This window comes from Syngnathus leptorhynchus, chromosome 18 (assembly GCF_054491065.1).
Source record: "Syngnathus leptorhynchus isolate UIUO chromosome 18, UIUO_Slep, whole genome shotgun sequence".
Lineage (NCBI taxonomy): Eukaryota > Metazoa > Chordata > Actinopteri > Syngnathiformes > Syngnathidae > Syngnathus > Syngnathus leptorhynchus.
In genome coordinates this window covers 2,285,108-2,303,619 of record NC_141212.1, presented here as the reverse complement: position 1 = coordinate 2,303,619, position 18,512 = coordinate 2,285,108, and the positions used below count along the sequence as shown (strand labels likewise).

General features: G+C 46.8%; 2 protein-coding genes across 4 annotated transcripts in view; one reads left to right on the top strand and one right to left on the bottom strand.

The window, feature by feature from the left end:
• eva1aa (eva-1 homolog A, regulator of programmed cell death a) overlaps positions 1–18,512 on the bottom strand; it is a 110,376-nt gene that overhangs the window by 23,723 nt on the left and 68,141 nt on the right. Inside the window, exon 1 of one of the 3 annotated variants that reach the window (XM_085938478.1) lies at positions 435–7,725. The exons of the other annotated variants lie outside the window; for them this stretch is intronic. Coding sequence (XP_085794604.1) covers positions 435–657 — 223 coding nt within the window. The 5' untranslated portion in view covers positions 658–7,725. Of the gene's footprint in view, positions 1–434; positions 7,726–18,512 lie in introns of those variants that run through there. 3 annotated transcript variants of the gene reach the window in all.
• On the top strand, positions 1,149–2,707 carry mrpl19 (mitochondrial ribosomal protein L19). The gene is made up of 6 exons (XM_085938481.1): positions 1,149–1,304; positions 1,481–1,589; positions 1,697–1,815; positions 1,893–2,027; positions 2,095–2,276; positions 2,351–2,707. Exons 1-6 carry the CDS (start codon positions 1,226–1,228, stop codon positions 2,582–2,584), a joined length of 858 nt encoding a protein of 285 aa, XP_085794607.1. The 5' UTR covers positions 1,149–1,225; the 3' UTR covers positions 2,585–2,707.

Here is an 18,512-nt window from a genome sequence, read left to right as displayed (position 1 = left end):
CAAGTGTACCTTTAAGGTAATTGGCAGCTTTCACGCACTGATATGAACTCGCTTGTTTACTTCAGTAGCAGTCCAATGCAAAGTAATAAATGTTCATAGAGGCCAAAATCCGTGTTGTTAAACATTTTGGAACTAAAGTTTACTTTTCAACCAAATCATTGATTTACTGCGCCAACATTTCTAGACCTCAACGCAATATAAAAAGAGAGAAAAAACAACAACAACATGTGGGTCCTGCGCATGCTGCAACCCCGATCCGATTAAAAGTTGACTTTTTCTTTAGCGTAAGTAAAATGACGCGCTATTTGTTGTTGAGCCCCGCTATAAACCCAAATAATTGCACAGTATAAAAACCAAGTGCGCGCACAATTGGCTACCTCCAAAACATTAGTCGAATGCGTGTTCCAACGCGATAAGAATAACAAACAACTGACCCGAAAAGTCTGAGGAGCCCTTGGAGAGATCGCAGACGACGGCCAGACAAGTTATTCCCAACACGAGCGCAGAAGTGACGGCTGACAGAGTCCCATCGAGGTGGAACATCCTTGAAGTCTCAAAGGTGCATGTGAGATCCCGCTTGGAACCAGAAAGTCCACATCGGAAGAAAAATGAATACGCAGTAGCAGCGCGTGCGAGAAGGTTCCAAGTGGCGCACATGAGACGTTCAACGTCCCGTCAAGCACGCTGGGGAGACGGGGATGGAGGCTCTTCGAGTTTTTCCTCCTCCGGGTTGCAGCTGCACGCTTTTTTTTTTTTTTTTGCCTTCTTTGAACTCAGTGTGGTGTTGGTGGTGGAGGTAGCCCACCTGGAGGACTGTCACCCCCCTCTGCAGGCTTCCTGACACCTGCAGACCCAATTGGCCAGAATAATGCTGTTGCCTGGATCAGATTTCGGTGCTGCTGCTTTGATTTAAAAAAAAAAAAAAAAGTCACCCAACTGATTGCGTTTTGAATCATACTTTTAATGTTGTCGCGGTAACATAAAACTGACTTGACTACTTCAATTTAAAGAAACTTTAAATATAAACTATTCACGGACAACCACCATAATACATTTTACGACAAATCAGCGTTTTTCTACAAAAGTGGATTTAAAAAACTTCTCCAGCCATTTTAACGTATGTGCCGCCACCTTGTGGACATTTGACCGCATTGCACTTCCACCACGTGTCTTCTGGCCTAGTGAGGCTTCCGTCGTACAAGCATATGACAACAGAAGGTCAAAGATGGCCGCCTCCGTCAAAAGGCTCGAAAAATGTCTATTTCCTGCAAAGTTATTAAGAAACTTAGAGCTCCGGGATACACGTAAGTTCCCACTTTTGTTGCGCCAGCATTAATGTAACAGTAGCTTTTGTTCGTCCGACCGAGCTAACTGTAAGCTAACGTTGCTATTTAGCGGACTCGTCGTAGTCCACGCCACCGATTTAACCTTACAATTCTAAAGCCCGTTGTTAGCTAACCGGGACTTGTTTTATTTTCAGGCTTCTTGTCCACATCTGCGTGTCATCTGGCTGCAGTTCCACCAAAATTCACCCCTCCGCCCAAGCCTGTCATTATTGACAAAACGCAGAATGTGGCAGCTCTGCGCAAGTATGATCAAAATCTAAGACACGTTTTTTGGGACTAATTATGAATCCTTAAAAGGGAAAATGATATTTTGTTTAAATACAAACCTTTCACGTGTAATTTTGTAATAGGTTCCTGAGCCCAGAATTCATCCCCCCACGTCAGAGGACAAACCCAGTGAAGTTTCACATGGAAAGGAAAGACATGATCTGCAGGAGATCCGTGATCAACCTTCCTGAATTCTACGTGGGTAAGTCACTGGCATCAGCAGCCATGCCACACATTAACGCCAATACAACACTCATTTGTGTTGTTCTGATTTTCCAGGTAGCATACTTGCCGTGACCATGGCTGACCCCAATGCCAGTGGCAAATCAAATCGCTTTGTTGGCATATGCATCCAAAGAGGAGGCAAAGGTCTCGGAGCAACATTCGTCTTGAGGAACATCATGAACAGTCAAGGCGAGCACATTTATCAGCGATTATCCTTCAAAACGCAACAAGTGACAGCTAACTGGTGGTTTTCCAGGTGTGGAGATCTGCTACGAGCTGTACAACCCGCGCATTCAGGAGATCCAGGTGCTGAAGCTGGAGAAGCGGCTGGATGACAACTTGATGTACCTGAGAGACGCCCTTCCCGAGTACAGCACCGTGGATCCGGAAATGAAGCCTGTGCCCGTCTCTCTAACTGGAGAGGTGCCGGTAAACACGGTCAGTGAGACATGTTGGATCTATACAATGACTCAAATAGGATTACAGTGACATTTTAATTTTGTGCCCTCTAGCTTAAAGTGAGAATGCGCCCGAAGCCATGGTCCAAACGATGGGAGCGTCCCAAGTTCGACATCCGGGGCATCCGCTTCGACCTGTGCTTGTCGCCGGACAAGATGGAGGAAGCACAGAAGTGGGCAAAGCCTTGGGAGGAGTATGACATGCTGCGGGAGTACGACACCTCCAAGATTGAGGAGGAGATCTCCAGCGAGATTCAGCAGGAGATGAGCAAATTGAAAAGCACCTGAAGACTCAAAAAAAACTGGACTAAGATTAGTTTTTTTTTTTCCTTTTTTTTTTGCTTAAAGTCTCTTAATTTACATTTTCAGATACTGTATAATAAACGCTACACAAATAGCAAAACTTCCACGTGTCTATTTTTACACCTAACTCTAGGGGGCGCTGTTTCCCTTCTTATCCTCACAAAGCAGTCAGCCGTTGCATAACTGAGCCTCTGTCTTTGCATGGACCCGCGCCAGAATTTTGCTGTTGAATCAACAAAAGTGAGCTTAGTGCTTTCATAGCGCAAACCCCTAAAAGAAACCTTTGAGCGCAAGTTACAGATTTCAAGTATTTCACCCTGAGTCAACCTGGACGGACACCCAGTAGTCTTTTACTGTTGTGGATGGAAAGTTGCGGTATTGGGAAGGTATGTCAACGCGTCACTCGCCTGGTATAAAAACACTTACGACTCCTTATGTTACGTCTGCTCTTGGCCAACGCGTGTGTATATAAACACTCAACGAGTCCCCTTGCACTCTAATTTCTCCATATTACAGGATGACACATAGGGAAAATGGCCTTTAATAGGCGAGGAGCAGATGTTTACCAGACTCACAACGGACCACACAGATAGAAGAGGCTGATCATCGCTTATGACGGTTAACGTCTCAAAACAACTTTCAGAATCATCGTACACAGCACCTTGTTTGGCCCCAAACTATGCACCTGTCAAGCCTGCGTAACTCCACAGAAAAAAAAATAAAAAAATCATATAACTCATCAACATCCCGGACCTGCAGCTAAAACGACTTTTGTGTACAGTAAATCAACCAGCATGTTATTATTCCGCCACCTATCATGCCCCCCACCCCCCGCCTCTATATGTGCAGAAGCGGATTAGTTCTCCTGCCGCATGCTGCCAAGTCTTTATAAGCAGACCGTGACTGGTAAACCAGTTTGAAGCCCACAGTTACAACTTCAAGGAAAGTTCAAGGAAACATCTCAACTGGATGCGCCATCGGGTTGACTTTATTGCACCTGGAGAGGAGTTAAAGCCCCCCCCCCACATACATCATATCAGCCTTCGCAGTCAGACACCTCAAACAGTAAATGTCTGGCCAGGGCTGTCTTGTTAGGAAACCAGATACTCTCCATTCACACTCGCTGGGCGGGGCATGCAGGTTTTGCAGTTTTTCCGTCCAAATCAGCAAATGGCATGATGATACACAACAGTGACGTTTTTCTTCACAATAACCGTTGACAGTTTTTATTTCAAGCAAATCATTTTTCTACAATCCCCAAAATTCCCCGCATTTACATACATAATGTATACAAAGCGCAACAGGATCTTCTTTCACCCGTAGGCCTCAAGGTAAATGACATCCTGTCACCGTGCCTGTAGATGATCCGATGAGCGCGTGTGCGTACGTGTACGCTTACACGGGGGCCACCCGTAGTCCCGGCTAAATTACACACTTGAGTTTCACCATATGCTTCACGCCAAATGACACGGGCGGTCTCTGCGCCTCTGCCGTCCGCTGCTGCCGCTATCACTCCGGCTTTTTTTTTTTTTTTTGGCGATGCGCTCGCTTTACGCACGACCCGACAGAGGCGGGCAGCTGTTGGCGTACGGCAGCTGATGCCTGCAGCCGGTTTTATTAATGGCGTCCTGTGCGGTAGGGGTCTGGCAGGCCCTTGTGGGGGGTCACGAGCAGCCTTTATGCGTCACGGGGTAGGGATGTCAATCAAGCGGCACGTTTGCGAGCTGCGCTTCCGTTCAGGGGCAACGCGTGGAAGAAGCCGTCAACGCCTTTGCAAATGAGCCGAGCGCTCTTTTGATTGACAGACGAAACTGGAAACCCTGGTCTTGTCTAATTCCTGGCACTTACATAACTGAGTTTATCTCGCCGTGACGTCGATTGAATTTCTCGCACTTGACAAAGCATCAAGGGACGAGATGTTTCAATGTCTTCGTTCGTGTAAAGGAGGAAATGTCAGAGTTAAGCCCGTTTCATTATCTGCACCCTGTGATAGCACGTTCCGCCTATTCCCCCCCTCCCGCTAATTGGTGACATGCATCAACTTGCATACAATTCATTCATCATTCCACTTCCAACGTATACCAAAATGCATGTCAAAACATTCACAAGCATTTTCAAACTTTTCAAGAATTCTCCACCGACCAAAAATCCACCAGTACTATTCCCATAAACAAAAACAAAAAAATGCCATCATCCATTCCCAACAAACCAAATTCACATCATTGCTCCTATTTGAAATCCATAACATTTATTTCACATTTGTAATGGGTTTTCAACATGCTAAATATTTCCACATCCCACAAAAAAAACAACCCCTCATTCAGTCCCATTCCACATCATTGACTTCCTCAAATACTTTTGGGAACGGCGGAACTGTACAAGCTGCATGCTTCTCACGAGTGTGACTCAAACATTGCTGGTGGTGTTTTGAGACAAATTCCTGTAGTATCTTTAAAAAAAAAAGAAAAAAAAGAGCTTGGCCCATTCAACACAGAATGGCCTTTGGTCATATGATCGAAGAAACACTGTGACTGGACCTAAGGCTAAATTCATTCTTTAAGTCTTTGTCTGGGCCAGTAATCCAGTTGAAAGTTTTTTTTTTTCTATATTAAATGTCCTCGTGCAAACAAAGGCGGCACTATGCAGCATGCAAGAATGGGCAAACGAACAACTAAGCCAGAACATTTATTTTTTGACGCACTATTTGATGCCTGAGGCAGCAAGTATTGCAATCAGAAATGAGTCAGTGATGTGTGTGCCAATTCATCGCCATTGTGCCACTTTGCAAAATAACTCTGGGCAGCCTTAACAGAATTCCTGCGGCAGCTGTTCGAATATGTCCTCCAACTCGTTCTGGCCAAATCATAATCCTCCCCTTTTCTTTCCGTGCATCTGCTATTGCTCCAGATAACAGCACCAAGGTTGTTGGGCGCATTCTTTGCTTTTCCAGAGGATCGCACACAGCATGTTCCCTGGCCGCAGCTTGTGTTTTGATGTTTTCACGCTCGGGACAGGTCATAACAGCACACGAGGTGCTACGAGGGGGGCGCTTGCTTCTGTTTGGTCACCGTGACCTTGTCGGGGCACTTTTGCAAAGCAGCCGTGAGCTCGGAAACTATTCCGTCGGCTTTGATCCCAGCGTGATATTGAGGCGCAGTTGCGCTCGCATCCCTCTGGGGGGCGCCCTAATCTTAACGTGCTAGGCCCCTGCACAGCTGGTCCTCCTCTGTCCCGAGCTGTAATTGCAGATCTGCCCTGGGAAATGGAAGGAGGAAATCCCAGAGCTTTCGCCCTGCGCCGATGACAATAATTAAAAAAAAAAAAGGAGAGAGGTGAGGAAAAGAGGAAGAAAGAGTCGCAGCTGAGATGAAAGCGGATGTGGAGGCATGAAGGTGAAAGCATAACAGGGAGGGAGGGAGGATGCTGGTCGTAAAATGCTCCACTTTATTAACCTCATTTATCTGAGAACCTAAGAGTGAAGGGAAAGCTCATACTGGGAACACAAGGCTGGCGTTTGCTAATGACTACACACACACATCACAGCTGAAGAACACTAACTAGACTCCGCATTCATTTCCTGCACACCTTTTTGCGTCCAGGCATTAAAAAGACAACGGTGACCTGACTTGCAAACTTTTAAGATGCAAGTTGTCGCCAACTTCAGCCAATGACGGACTAACAATTAGCATGAACACAAATGGTGGCGCAATTCACCTAGACAGACACTATCACTACACTGTCGAGCATGCTATACTGTCCCCGGTGGCCAAGACAGGCAACTACACAGATGAACAAATTGTTGGACGATTTAAATTTGATTTAATTGTCTCACGGGGTACACAATCATCATATCAAACTAAAATGCTTTCTCTTGACATATTATTGGCAAATTGGTGCAATCTATCGCCTCCCTGCCAGACCGCAGAGCTTTTCAAAAGCATGGGCCCCGTCAAGTCTCAAGAACAGTTTAGCTTAGAAGTGCTGAGAGGGCACTCAAAGGTTCGGGGCAAACAGTCCGTTGGAAACTTGTCACAGTGGGAGGCAACGGGATCGGATAGAGCGAACTCTGCCGCAATGACTGCGGGTCAAGAAGGCCAGCGAGCACCTACGTGAATCATCTCAAGTCTCTTCAGATGACTGTTTGCTGAGGTTGACCTTGTTTAGTGGCCAGATATATGCTTCAAGCAATAACTTTATATTAAAAGCAAGGTCTAACATCATTTGCATTCAATTGTCCAGTCAAGCTCCTCACGCTCATCCATTACACACCGTGGCCACGGATGACCGGAGTGGACACAAAGAATGCACTCTTAGGACACTCGCACAAGACGAATGAGCAAAGATGCACTCTGAACTATTGACAAATGGCGTGAAACACACACCGGACACACACTTAGAATGCGCACGGGAAGATGGATGACACGGTCCTGGCCGTGGCCAACTGTAGGTGACAAATGATGGCATTGTCTCAGCGCGACAGCTGACCAGGGGGTTTATTTTTTGGATTTGGCAAAGGTTAAGTGAGCAGTCTGAAGAATGGTTTAAGTTGGTGATGTCTACACTTTTTTTTCCCCCCATTCTGGAAACTTGAAACTAATTGACGCAAAAGGAGCGAGACCGCCAAATAAAAATGTGAGTCGACACCCTTTGAATCGGGTCGACGGATGATGTCGGGCATTCAAAGCAGGATCCTTTCAAAAAAGCTGTGAGCGGTGTCAATACGCAAGCCGTTGTTGCTATCTTCCACACCATCATTAAACTTTTGACCCTGTTGTGTCCCCCCTCTCCCCCCCCCCAACCTCATTTGGAACCCAAACTTTTGTGTTTGACGTCTGTGATTGCAGTCCATGTAGCGGCTAACTTGAAGGTAGCTAATACGAAGAAGGCCCAGTCCTGCTTCCTTACGACTTCAACATTCCACAAATGTTACGCCTTTCACGCCGCCTCAAAAGCCGACAGATTTGCGGTCCGTCTTCGACCCCCATTTTCTACACCAATCCCCATTTTTAGACCGGCCGATCTTGAGGAAATGCCGAGCGCGGGGAAATATCATCCATCTTGAAAGAATCTCCATTGCCGGATCGATATCAAAAGACGTGAGCAAATTTGGATAAGCTGATTTCCGTGGTTTTACTGCAGCTTAGCCAGCTGATAGCCCCCCCCCCCCACCCTGATAACAACGCGGTATCTATTACTCGATGTACCACCCAGACATCATTACCCAAAGGTCGCGACCTGCAAACCGTTGCCGGTCTGCGTCGCCAACGGCTGCCCGGCACCACTCAATAACCGAGGTCCAGTTTCCCAATAAGTTACTCCGGTTCCCTGCCGTAGTTTTCACAGAAGTGCCCGGCTTGGGGGAGGGGGGTGATGTTGGCTAGTAACCAGCTGCAGATGTTGCTTCGGGAACACCGGCCCTCATTAACTTCAATGGACTTCCTAATACGACAGCTCCCATATTTCATTGACCGCGCAACCCGGGCCTCGGCGGACCCGACTGATGCTTCCACTCCTCGTGAATCGAGTGCACTGATGACAGCGAGGTGCGAAGACACAGAGGGAGTGCGAGGCGCGACGTTGGAAAGCGGACACGCGCCTTCTCGCAGGAAATCAATTTATTGAAGTTTTTTTTTTACGAGACGGTGATGATAGCTCGGTTGGAGACGATAACAGCTTCTGGGAAGACTTCCAGCAATATTTTCACGTTCTGCAGTCAGAATTTTTAACCTGGCTTTCAAATTTACAGTCAAACTAAATCATCTCCTGCCATCTAGTGGTCAACCGTGGAATCACACCCAAAATAAATCAACGCTCAAACGTCGGCGCTCAGTGAGGGGAATATACAATCCGATTGGGTCAGGTACGAGCGGGAAATGGGCTCCAGCTGTCGTGTATCAAACGCAGAAGCTTGAACTTCATTCTGATGCGCTCCCCCGCTGCACGCCATTCCCCGACATCAAAACCTTTCTACCTTTCTCAAAACACATACTTACCCGATCGCTGCGCTAATATCCGCAAGCCCGCCTGGCGTTTGTTCTTTCTCAATGGCGCTGGGCTGATTTTTTCTCTTTTTTTACGAGCACAGCGGCAAGCCATGGCCTCCTTTGAACCGAGCCGGCTCGAAAGCCCCGGACACGTTAGCGACATCCAGCCCTAATGACATGGCTATATTATCATGCCAATGACGGTATATCACCGCTGTTCACACTTGCCTCGCCCAGCGTGCTCACATAAATACAAATCGTTACGAGTGAGGAAAGAAGTGGCCAGGGTGAGAGAATTCCTTTGCTCCCTGGATCTTCGGGATTTACCTTTTATGTGACAGGACCGCCGGGGGACAAAGCCGTGCGGGGGTATCGGTAGAGGCCCGGAAGTGGCCGTGAGGGGGCAAGGGGTTCCCTCAGGAGCAGAGAACCGAGACGTCGGAAACAATTCTCGGTGCTTTCCCCGTGCCCATACAGAGGAAGGGGCCCCCTCTGGATTTGTCAGTTGAGGCTGCAGCTGTCTCCGGGAAAAAAAAACGGACCACAGTGGACTTGACACTTGATCTCTCTTCTCCGTCTCCATCCTTTTATCTCTCTGTGTTTCCACTCGGTGTATTTCTTGCCTCATCATTCCTTTCGCTCTCACACACTTTGACACCCCTCTCCCCACCATTGCCTTTTTTATTTTACATCAGACTCCTCACACTTGACTTTTTTTTTTTAAGGAGCAAGGAATGCTAACAGGGCATTTTGATATTCGAACTTTCAGTATTACAAGTACTGTTGAACTCACAGCTAAGTTAGCTTTAGCTGAAGCTTTCCAACTCGCTGTACTAACAAATGGCAAAAGGTGAGCGAGGGGTTGCTGTCATGCTGCGGAAAAGCAGCTTAGCTTAATGGACACATCCGCGCCTGTGCTGGTGGAAAATGAGCTGGCGCTTTTTTTTCCCCCCCTTGTCTCCGTGTAATTGGCCTATTTTGTCCGTGGCGGCACATCTGGCTCCCAGAGCTGTCCGGTCAGCCCGACGGTCTCTATAAAGAACAAGTCCGTCCATAAAATCTCCATTAGTGCGAGGCTGCGGGGAGGTCACGGCAAGGAGGAGCGGGGCAGGGGGGGAGTTGGGGGTAACGCCTTCACACGTGGGGTCAGAGGTGAGCGCTGTTGACATTCCTCCCGTGACTGTCTGATATCAGCGTGATTGATCTACTGCGGCCGGGTTGTGGGAGGTAAGCTCCCCGCTCACATCCGCAAACTTAAACATTTACGTTTTAGCTCATGCCTCTTGAAACGCGTCTGACGAGTCGCCTCGCTTTCGTCCCGGCTCACCTCCGCATCTGTCGGATCTCCGAGCGTGGCTCGGGTGTCACGCGGGGATTGACCTTGGATGTGCGCTTCGCCGAGTGTTTATCTGTTTTGCTTCTTAGCTTAACGCAGATAAAAGACGAGTTGTGATTGATAGCCCGCCATCCTGGGCAAGTTTGGGGTTAGCGCTTCTACGTGAAGCGACGGTATAGGCTGCGAGTTATTATCTCGACAAATTCCGCACCTTCCCATTGATGTTGGCCTTGGAAGGGAGTTGAAGTTTTCTACCTGCACATGTTAATGAGAGCTAAATGTACCTTCTTTTTTTTTTTACACGCAACCACTCGCAGACACGGTCGAAAAGTAAAGTATGAAGTCCCCGTGAAAGGCCATTTAATTCTTACTGGACCGTTATTCACAATTACGTAAGATCTTTTCAAGCTATTTTGACGCACCGCTGTTAGCATAGCGCTAGCATAACGGTGTCTTCACATAATCTAAAAATAATTTGACAAGTTTTGCACAATTTCTACAACTAACTTCTTATCCAGAACACGATATCAACATTGGGATTTTTATCACCACTTTCGAGCCGGTTTTTAAATGTTTGTGTTTTCAAGCTCCGACACGCAGTTGTTGCGTAAACTAACGGCTGCTGCGCCACTTTCGGTTAGAAACGCTGTTGTGTAAACATCACAAAATGTCAACAAACCTACAGCATGCTATATGAGCACGAGGTGACAGGCACCACAAACTTCATGCAGAGATAAGAAGTTTTAAAGTCCTTCCAAAAAAAAAACAAAAAAAAAGCTCTTGACAGCTATCTGTGAGGCCTCCTGTACCTTGCACCTCTTCCTTGATTGCTATTTTTCAAAAAGCTCTTAAGGAAAAAAAAAAAAAACAGGGATGCAATTATGAGTTGCGATTTTCAGTAAGGAGACAATTAAACGAAGTACACTCAACTTTCCCGTAGGTCATTACAGCCCACTCTCACTTATCTCCCCGCTATCAAATCCACCGTGAGCCCACAATGGCTAAATCACATGTAATTGAAGTTTTTTTGTTTTTTTTTATTCCCCCTTTTACCCTGATAATCTCCTGGCGTGTTTGGGGAAACAAACAAACAAAGTTGGAAACAGACGGTGAGCGGCCGGCCGGGCTGATTAGGGCTCAGTCGTCGGGGGCAACGGGACCCCAGGACCTTGGCTTGTTGGTTTTCCCCTTGGGAGGTAAAGTCTGGTGAGTATTTAAGAGGGACTTGGAGGTCGGACTTGTTGTTTATTACTTTAATTTGTCTGGGTGGTTGGAGAAAGACTTCCAGGTTGTTTGAACAGAAGCTGGATGAAGCTCAGTGTGGCATGCTGTGCTGGGCGGTGGGCCCAATTTTGAAAGCCTCCCCCTTCTTTGCCTCTCATCTACAAGTACTAATTATCTTAAACCGAGATGAAACATCCAATTACATGCGAATCAGGACAACACATTGTGAATCACTCACAGTAAGAGGCAAAAACATTCCAGGAAAGTCATATTCAACGTGATTTGGTGAATGGAACAAATTGTTTTTAAATAAGCATTTGATTGAATAATAATAATATTTTAATTTAATAGGGAGAATTTGTCGAAGAATATTCTGAACCACCACTTTTTTTTTTTTTAACTCACTAGTTTATCCTATGCATGGACCTTTGCCAAATTTTGACGGGCACATCCTCAGAAGAAGAACAGCTTAAAAATAACACAAAGAATAAGCGGCGTGTGGATGGAAACATAACTTCCTGATCATAAAAAGAGGTCATAAAAAAAAAAAGTCCCGCCGGGTGAAAGCTCAATTGTCATCAAGACAACAGTAAAAAGCGGTATTCCCTGTCTGGGTGCCAGGATGTGGATCTGAAACCATATATCAAGTCATCATGAAGGTTAAAGGCTGTAGATCATCGTGTAATACGAATATTTCTAAAAATAAACATGTGTGCTGTTTTAAGGAAAGGGGCAAAATGTTTGATAGTCATCATTTTTCGACAACGCTTGTTGACATTGGGGTTGAACATGAAACAAATTCCCTCGCTTGCTCAAGGACACGCGTCGGACGTGGAGACAATACAACGGGGTGGAGAAGAAGAAAGAAAATCAAAGATGAGCGATGAAGCTTTTAAAAGCAGCAGAGGCCGAGTGTGAGGGGATGGAAAACTTGCGCGGTGCTGAGAGATTTTTGGAGGCAGGGATGTGGCCTGAGACAATGGGACAGACCGGGGCACGGAGAGAGTCGTGCAGTCGGCAGGAAGTCCCCTAATAAAAGCTTTCCTGTCTCACTTAGCGTCCCCGGTCTCCGAGGCCCGCTTGACACCAATTAAACCTGCTCCCCCCCTCCCCTCCTGACACCTACACAGGACACAGACAAGGCTGCCTCACAAGCTAACAGCAGTTAGCATCAATGCTAATTGTGGTAAAGGCGGTTTTATTCATTAAAGGTATTCAAATCATCAGCTTGTGGTTTTATGTCCATTTGCATAAACACGAGCAGCTGTGTTGTGTCAACGCGTCTTAGTTTAACCGAAACTTTTAACCGTAAGCGATGTTACACAAGAGCCAGCAGAAGAAAAAACAAAAAAACAAAACCAGCTCCTCCTTGTATGAACACCTGTCCTGCAGGTAAACCGAAGAAATACAAATACAGTGCCACCACATCCATTTTTTTCTTAAAGATTCAATTCATAAGCATGTTTCGGGTTTCAAGTGAGGACAAGCCCGGACGTATCCCGAAAGGCCTCGAGTGGCAACGATGTCCATTGTTACAATCCGGTTGCTTCGTGCTTTGTGGTCATATGAGGTGTTTGGACAGAGGGAGGGAAAAAAAAAAATCTGCAAGATCTGAGGTCTTCAAAAACAAATCCATATTCATTGAAACTGCTCCCCCTCCCCCTTCTGCTCTCACTAGTCTCTTCATTCTCAATCCATCCTCTCTCTCGTTCGATCCCTGACTCAACTTTCACATTCCTGGAGCATTCCTGCAGGATTAGCCTTTCGTATTCTCAGGCTACGCTGCCCCCCCCCCCCCCCCCAACTGTGACGGTGACATACGCAAGTGTGTGTTTTACACTCTCGGACTTGGCAAAACAAAGGCCACAGTGGGAAATGACTAACAATTACAATATTATGATTTTCTCTCTTGAAAATCCAAACAGACACAATTGTGGTTTTAAGTTAAATTTGCTAAAAATGAAATTCACTTGAGACGCACACATACTGACTGACATCTGGCTTTTGTCTGCTACGGGAACACAATCAGTTTTCATTCCGGTGTCCGATGACTGTGCGGTAGACGCGGCTGTTTATCGGCTCCAGTTCAGAACAGCGCCAACGTAAACATGACACCCGGGTGTACACGCTAATTGCCCCCCGCAACCCCCGCCTACTTTTTCTGGTCTCTGATGCTGCGACACGTCTCGTCATAAATGCTGAACTTACACCTGTCAGACACCCGGAGAACAAAATTTATAGCCTCCAGTCAAAAGACGAGACAACTAGCATGGTGGCGCTAGCCACGTGTGCTAACTAGCATGCAGTGTCCATATACCACTTTCTTTTCACATTTGGTTTAAAATAACTCAAAACGTCATTTAACATTGTTCTCTATTTCCTAAATGCTTAATGGACAATTGTTTCAATATTTTTTTTCCAAGTAGTATCATATTTATTCAAATTTTAAGGTACTACATAGCAGGCCTATTGTGCTATATAATAAATATTTGCCAAGGCTTTAGTACACACACAGAACATGGCCGCCACTTTCCCCCCCCCCCCCCTCGACGCAGTCTTTTAAGTTAAAAGTGAAGCATTATGAGGTAATCATGGCCGCTTTCCTGTTTGCTCATGGCTCGGTATAAGGAGGGCTTTGTGTTGAGTTGGTGTTACAAGCCAAACTAGTAGCGCTGGCTCGCCACATGTGGAAACACTCACACGACAAAAGAGAGAGGAAAAAAAGAAAAATTGGCAGCGACAGACGGCGTGGAGGGTGAGAAGGGGGGAGTCGAGTCGGACCGTGTGCAGCTTTTTAATGGCGAGGATCACCTTACTTGAGCCAAAAAAAAAAGTGCAAGCGGAGCCAAAGGCGCACCTCCAAAAAACCTCTCAGCTGTTTCCCCCTTTGGCTCTTGCCAGCATGACTCATATCTATCGCACCTTCCCTCTCTCCGATTTTTTTTTTTTTGCCCTACTGTGGCTGGAAAATAAACTTCCCATCCCTCTGAGTATCTTTTCTTTTCTACCTCCCTCGTGCTAATTTGCTTCTTTATCCACAGCTTCATCTCAATCCTTCTTCCCCGACTCATGTTCCTGCGACTGTACAGTACACTTCTGTGTTCCTCCACATCAAACTGATTGCTTGCCGCCAGGGGCCTCCGAGCGCGGGAGGGGGGGGTCGACTCGCTCGCATCTAAACATCTGTCCATGCCATTAGTGTCGCGACCCCCGAAGAACCGTTGCATTCTTTTTTACGCTGGAGAGAGCGTCGACGACGGCGAGCCTGACGGAAAACGAGCCGCTGCCGTTTTTTGGCCGGCGTTGTGAACGAGCGGGATGTTTTTAAAATGTGGGTTTGGTTAGGAGGATGTATGGAGAGGCAACTCTCGGCTGGAATCCGAATCAGGAAATGGGTTTGAGTGTACGAGCTGGATGGATGACTGGTGTCTTTGAGGAAGCTAGCGATGGTGACGGTGATGATGATGGTGGGAAGAAAGAAGTTAAGATCAGATTTGTTTCCCGTGGGACATAATGGAGAATGAATCTGTTCCGAGGTCAAGCTTCTGCCTTTAAGAATAACATTTTAATGGTCCTCCAAGTCAATCCTTAGAATTTCCTGAAATTTTGCTATCTTCTCGAAAGTAGACATCTAAACTGCTAATTAGCATTAGCATTTCAATTCATGAGGGAAATTCCATTGTGGTGCAGGTCAGTGATTATAAAGTACTCATTTCATTTCATGGCTAGAAGACAGACAAAAAAAATTTCTTCATGCAATCAAAAAAAAATGTTGGATTGGTTGAGCGGGACATTTACTGGCGCATAAATTACAAGCTTCTTGTAGCGCGAGAGGCTAATGTGAACATCAATCTATTTTATTGCTAGTTATTGGTTTGTTTACAGAAGGGATCTTTGCTTGGCTGCCAAGCTCAAGTGGAACCAAATATTGATCAAATACAATGGAAGATTCATTCTCATGGCAAGACCGATATAAATAGAAATATTGTTGACGAGAGCAGGAGCGGTGAGTCAAGCTCTAAGTTTACACGCTTTGCCTTCAAGCGTCGCCGTCCGAGGACAAAGCTCGGTCGCTTTTCCAGGGTGGAGCCGGATTTTGCGGATGAACAAGCAGGACAGATGGTCGCATGGACGGCTGAAATCGAATCCATCATAGGTGGCCCCGGCAGAACCCGTTGCTCAACATTAATGCCTCTCAAAACACAACGTGTTTAGTCAAAGTCCATTCATCATCCGCGTCGATTATCCCGTCGTGACTCCGAGGGGCGGGGTCAACCATCGCCAGTCGGTCAAAGAGTGGGTCACTTTGCCGTTGACCCGACTAGACCGTTTTAAGATCTGGACCGGAACCTCTTCAAGGTGCTAGCATCATGCTACACACACACACAGCGGCACTTGTCTTGTGTAAGTGAGCTGTCTTGCGTTTCAACAATGTGTGCAGTGTGAGCGGCCGGCCGGCCTCGCCTTTTCTTCTCCTGGCAGAGTTACCCAATCCGCCTCGCACGCATTCTACACGCATGACGGACAAGCTCTTCTCATGACGCCGCCGGAGCCAGCCCGTTTAGTTCCGCTCCGGTTCTGTACGCGCACGGTTCACAGGGTCAGCGACGAGAAAGAGAAAGCGAAAGAGGGGGGGGGGGGGTTGCCCAGCCTCCCCCGACCCTGATGAAGATGCTGACCTCGGTAACGACGATGATCTTGGGGCACTTGGGGGCGGGGTCTCACGTGGAACATACACTGAAGTTCCAGTGAGGGCCCGCACAAATAATGCTGACCTTGCGTTATGTGCAGCAACAAAGAGACGACTATCGACCTTGCTCGGAAAACTGGCAGAAAGAACCGTATGTGTGTGTACGATGCCCGTGGCTAAGCCCTCACCTTCGCTGACCCACTCAAGGGCACAAAGTCGACACCCCGTGACCTCCGACAGAACCTTAGCCAAATTTAAAAAGCGTGCTCATTTGTTATGACGGGCTTTGACATTTCACGGAAAACGATTGATTGTTCCAGTTTCTTTTAGCCGTCCAAAAAAAGTGACTGATATTACCCGTCTCAGTTTTCTCAAGCATTCCGGCCAAACGTGGGAGGCGTGATTTTTGATCGCCAGTCAAACGTCATTTGACAACTTTGACCCCGATTGCAGGCTTTCGCCCGACGTTGGGCCGGCGAAAATAAATGCTGGCCTTATGAGAACATCCATTAAAATCCAACGCGCTGCTCGTAGTGAGGTTGAGGTCTGGCGTGCTGCTCCTGTGTGCCTCACTTTTATGATGTTCTCACATCTATAAACACACTTATTATATGCTCCTTTGCCAAGGCTGTTAAATCAAAACTTGTTTTTCACTTTGAATGTTCGCTAAGGCTTGCTAGGAAGAATCAAAGAGCTAGCGTCATGACAAGCTAACTGTTTTTTTTTCCAGGGTGAAATTTAGTTGTAGTTCACAATCTTGGAACATTTCTGACATGCCTTGTATTATAAGCGGAATAGTCTTTCACTTATTTTGTTTCCCCCTGAATGCATGCTTGTGCTGTCAGGAACAGGATGAGTCGACGTAAATTGGGGTTTGGCGCGCCGTGCGCCGGCTAAGCGGCGGCATACAAACTGGCACGGGGTTATGTTGTGACGCCGCATGTTGCAGAGAAAACATACACTGCAGATGTCAACCGAGAGTGCGGAGAGAGCGAGAGAGAGAGAGAGACACGCACAAAAGATGCTTTCACTCGGTTCTGCTCGTTTTGCTGCGGACGGGACATCAAGGCCAAATTGGCAGTCAGCCGCGCATTTGTGTTCTTACGGTTTACACACATGAACACAGTTGCTTTCTTTTTAAACTAAATTCCTGGTGTGTGCAATTAAGACTCAGCACATGTTAAATTACAATTAAAAAAAATGCAATTAGATATTTTTGAAAGATTAGAACCAAAATAGTAAGGCAGTAATAGAAACTGACACGTCGCAGACAAATGGAGTCTTTGCGGCCCCTTTCCTACACATCCTGAACACTCTGGGCCCCTCTTAGCACGTTGGGCCCTGGGCTTCCTTCCAGGGTGAGGGTCCAGGCCTTGACCTTTCACCTGGAAACATCCAGCCTGCCTTGCTGTCTGGATGCAAGCAAAAATGGCCACTCAGCCACATTATATTATCAAATATACCAACAGGTTGCTTGTGGCCACTCCCCTCGAATCCCCCCCTTCTACCTCCGCCCCTGCGCGTGCGTTTGTGTATTTAGTTACGCAACGGGGACGCCACAATGTTGTTTCACCTCCTTGAGTTTGTACACAAACTCATTAGGCGCTTGAAAGAGGGGAGGGGGGTAAAAAAGCACAACGGATGTCCAAACGGTGGGTGGGCGGGGAGATTCCTGGCGCAGACACCTTTGTAACAATCGGAGGGGCCGCGCTAAGTTTCCTGTTTGACTCTTTATTGGTCGCGCAGTCAGGAAGCACCGAGGCGATGCGTGATGGACAAATGGGCAGGGAAGATTAAAAACGCTGAGAGGAGAATGTGCGGATACACTCCCTGATCTATTTCAGGCTTTCAAAATACACACCAAGGATGCGTTGTTCAGTGAGTCAAACGATTTTACTCTCACTGTTGATGTGTTTTGAATTCCTTTCCCTTCCTTTTAGAAGTCAAACAATTGAAAAGTACACCAGTGTTGGGGGTCAAGAGAAATTACAATTCCCGCCGAGAGAGATGTCAAGTCACAAAATACTTATTGAAGATCTACTTTTTTCTTTTCTCATCATTTGTAAAACAAAAGATAATTTATCTGAAAAATGGGTTCTCAATGTCATTAATGAATGTCTGGCCAGAAATAATTCCGCTCCCTCCCCCATTTGTGTCTCATTAAAGTGCTCTGGTTATCTGTGACAAATTGTAAACACGATTTCCCTTTCCGCTCGTTCGACTCCACTTTAGCGTCTATTATCACCCCATCTCGCCGGCCCACCAGGGATGTGCCGAAATAGACCGCTTATTATACTGTACGTTCACTTCGACATCTTTAATTCCCCACAAGAGTACATCTCCTCCCCCTCCCCCCTGTGTTTTATCACATCATGACCTTCTTTCAAGGCCTCATTAGCCGGCTTGTTATCTCATTAGCCAAAAAAAGCGAGGACCTCGTTAGCACCTGTTAAAAAAAATGAAAAAATCGGCGATGAGTATTCGTTTGAGATTGAGTGGCGAGTTTATCAACTGGCTTTCCGGGAAGATGCTTTGGTCACCGCGGTAACCGTCTGCCAGGAGCGTGACTGCATCTGTGCATCATCTTAGCGAGTTTAAAGCAGCGGCCGTGCCGGCAGCTGTTACGAAGGCGCGCAAGCTGAGTCACCCGAGCCCGTACAGCTGTTTGAGCTGCGGTGG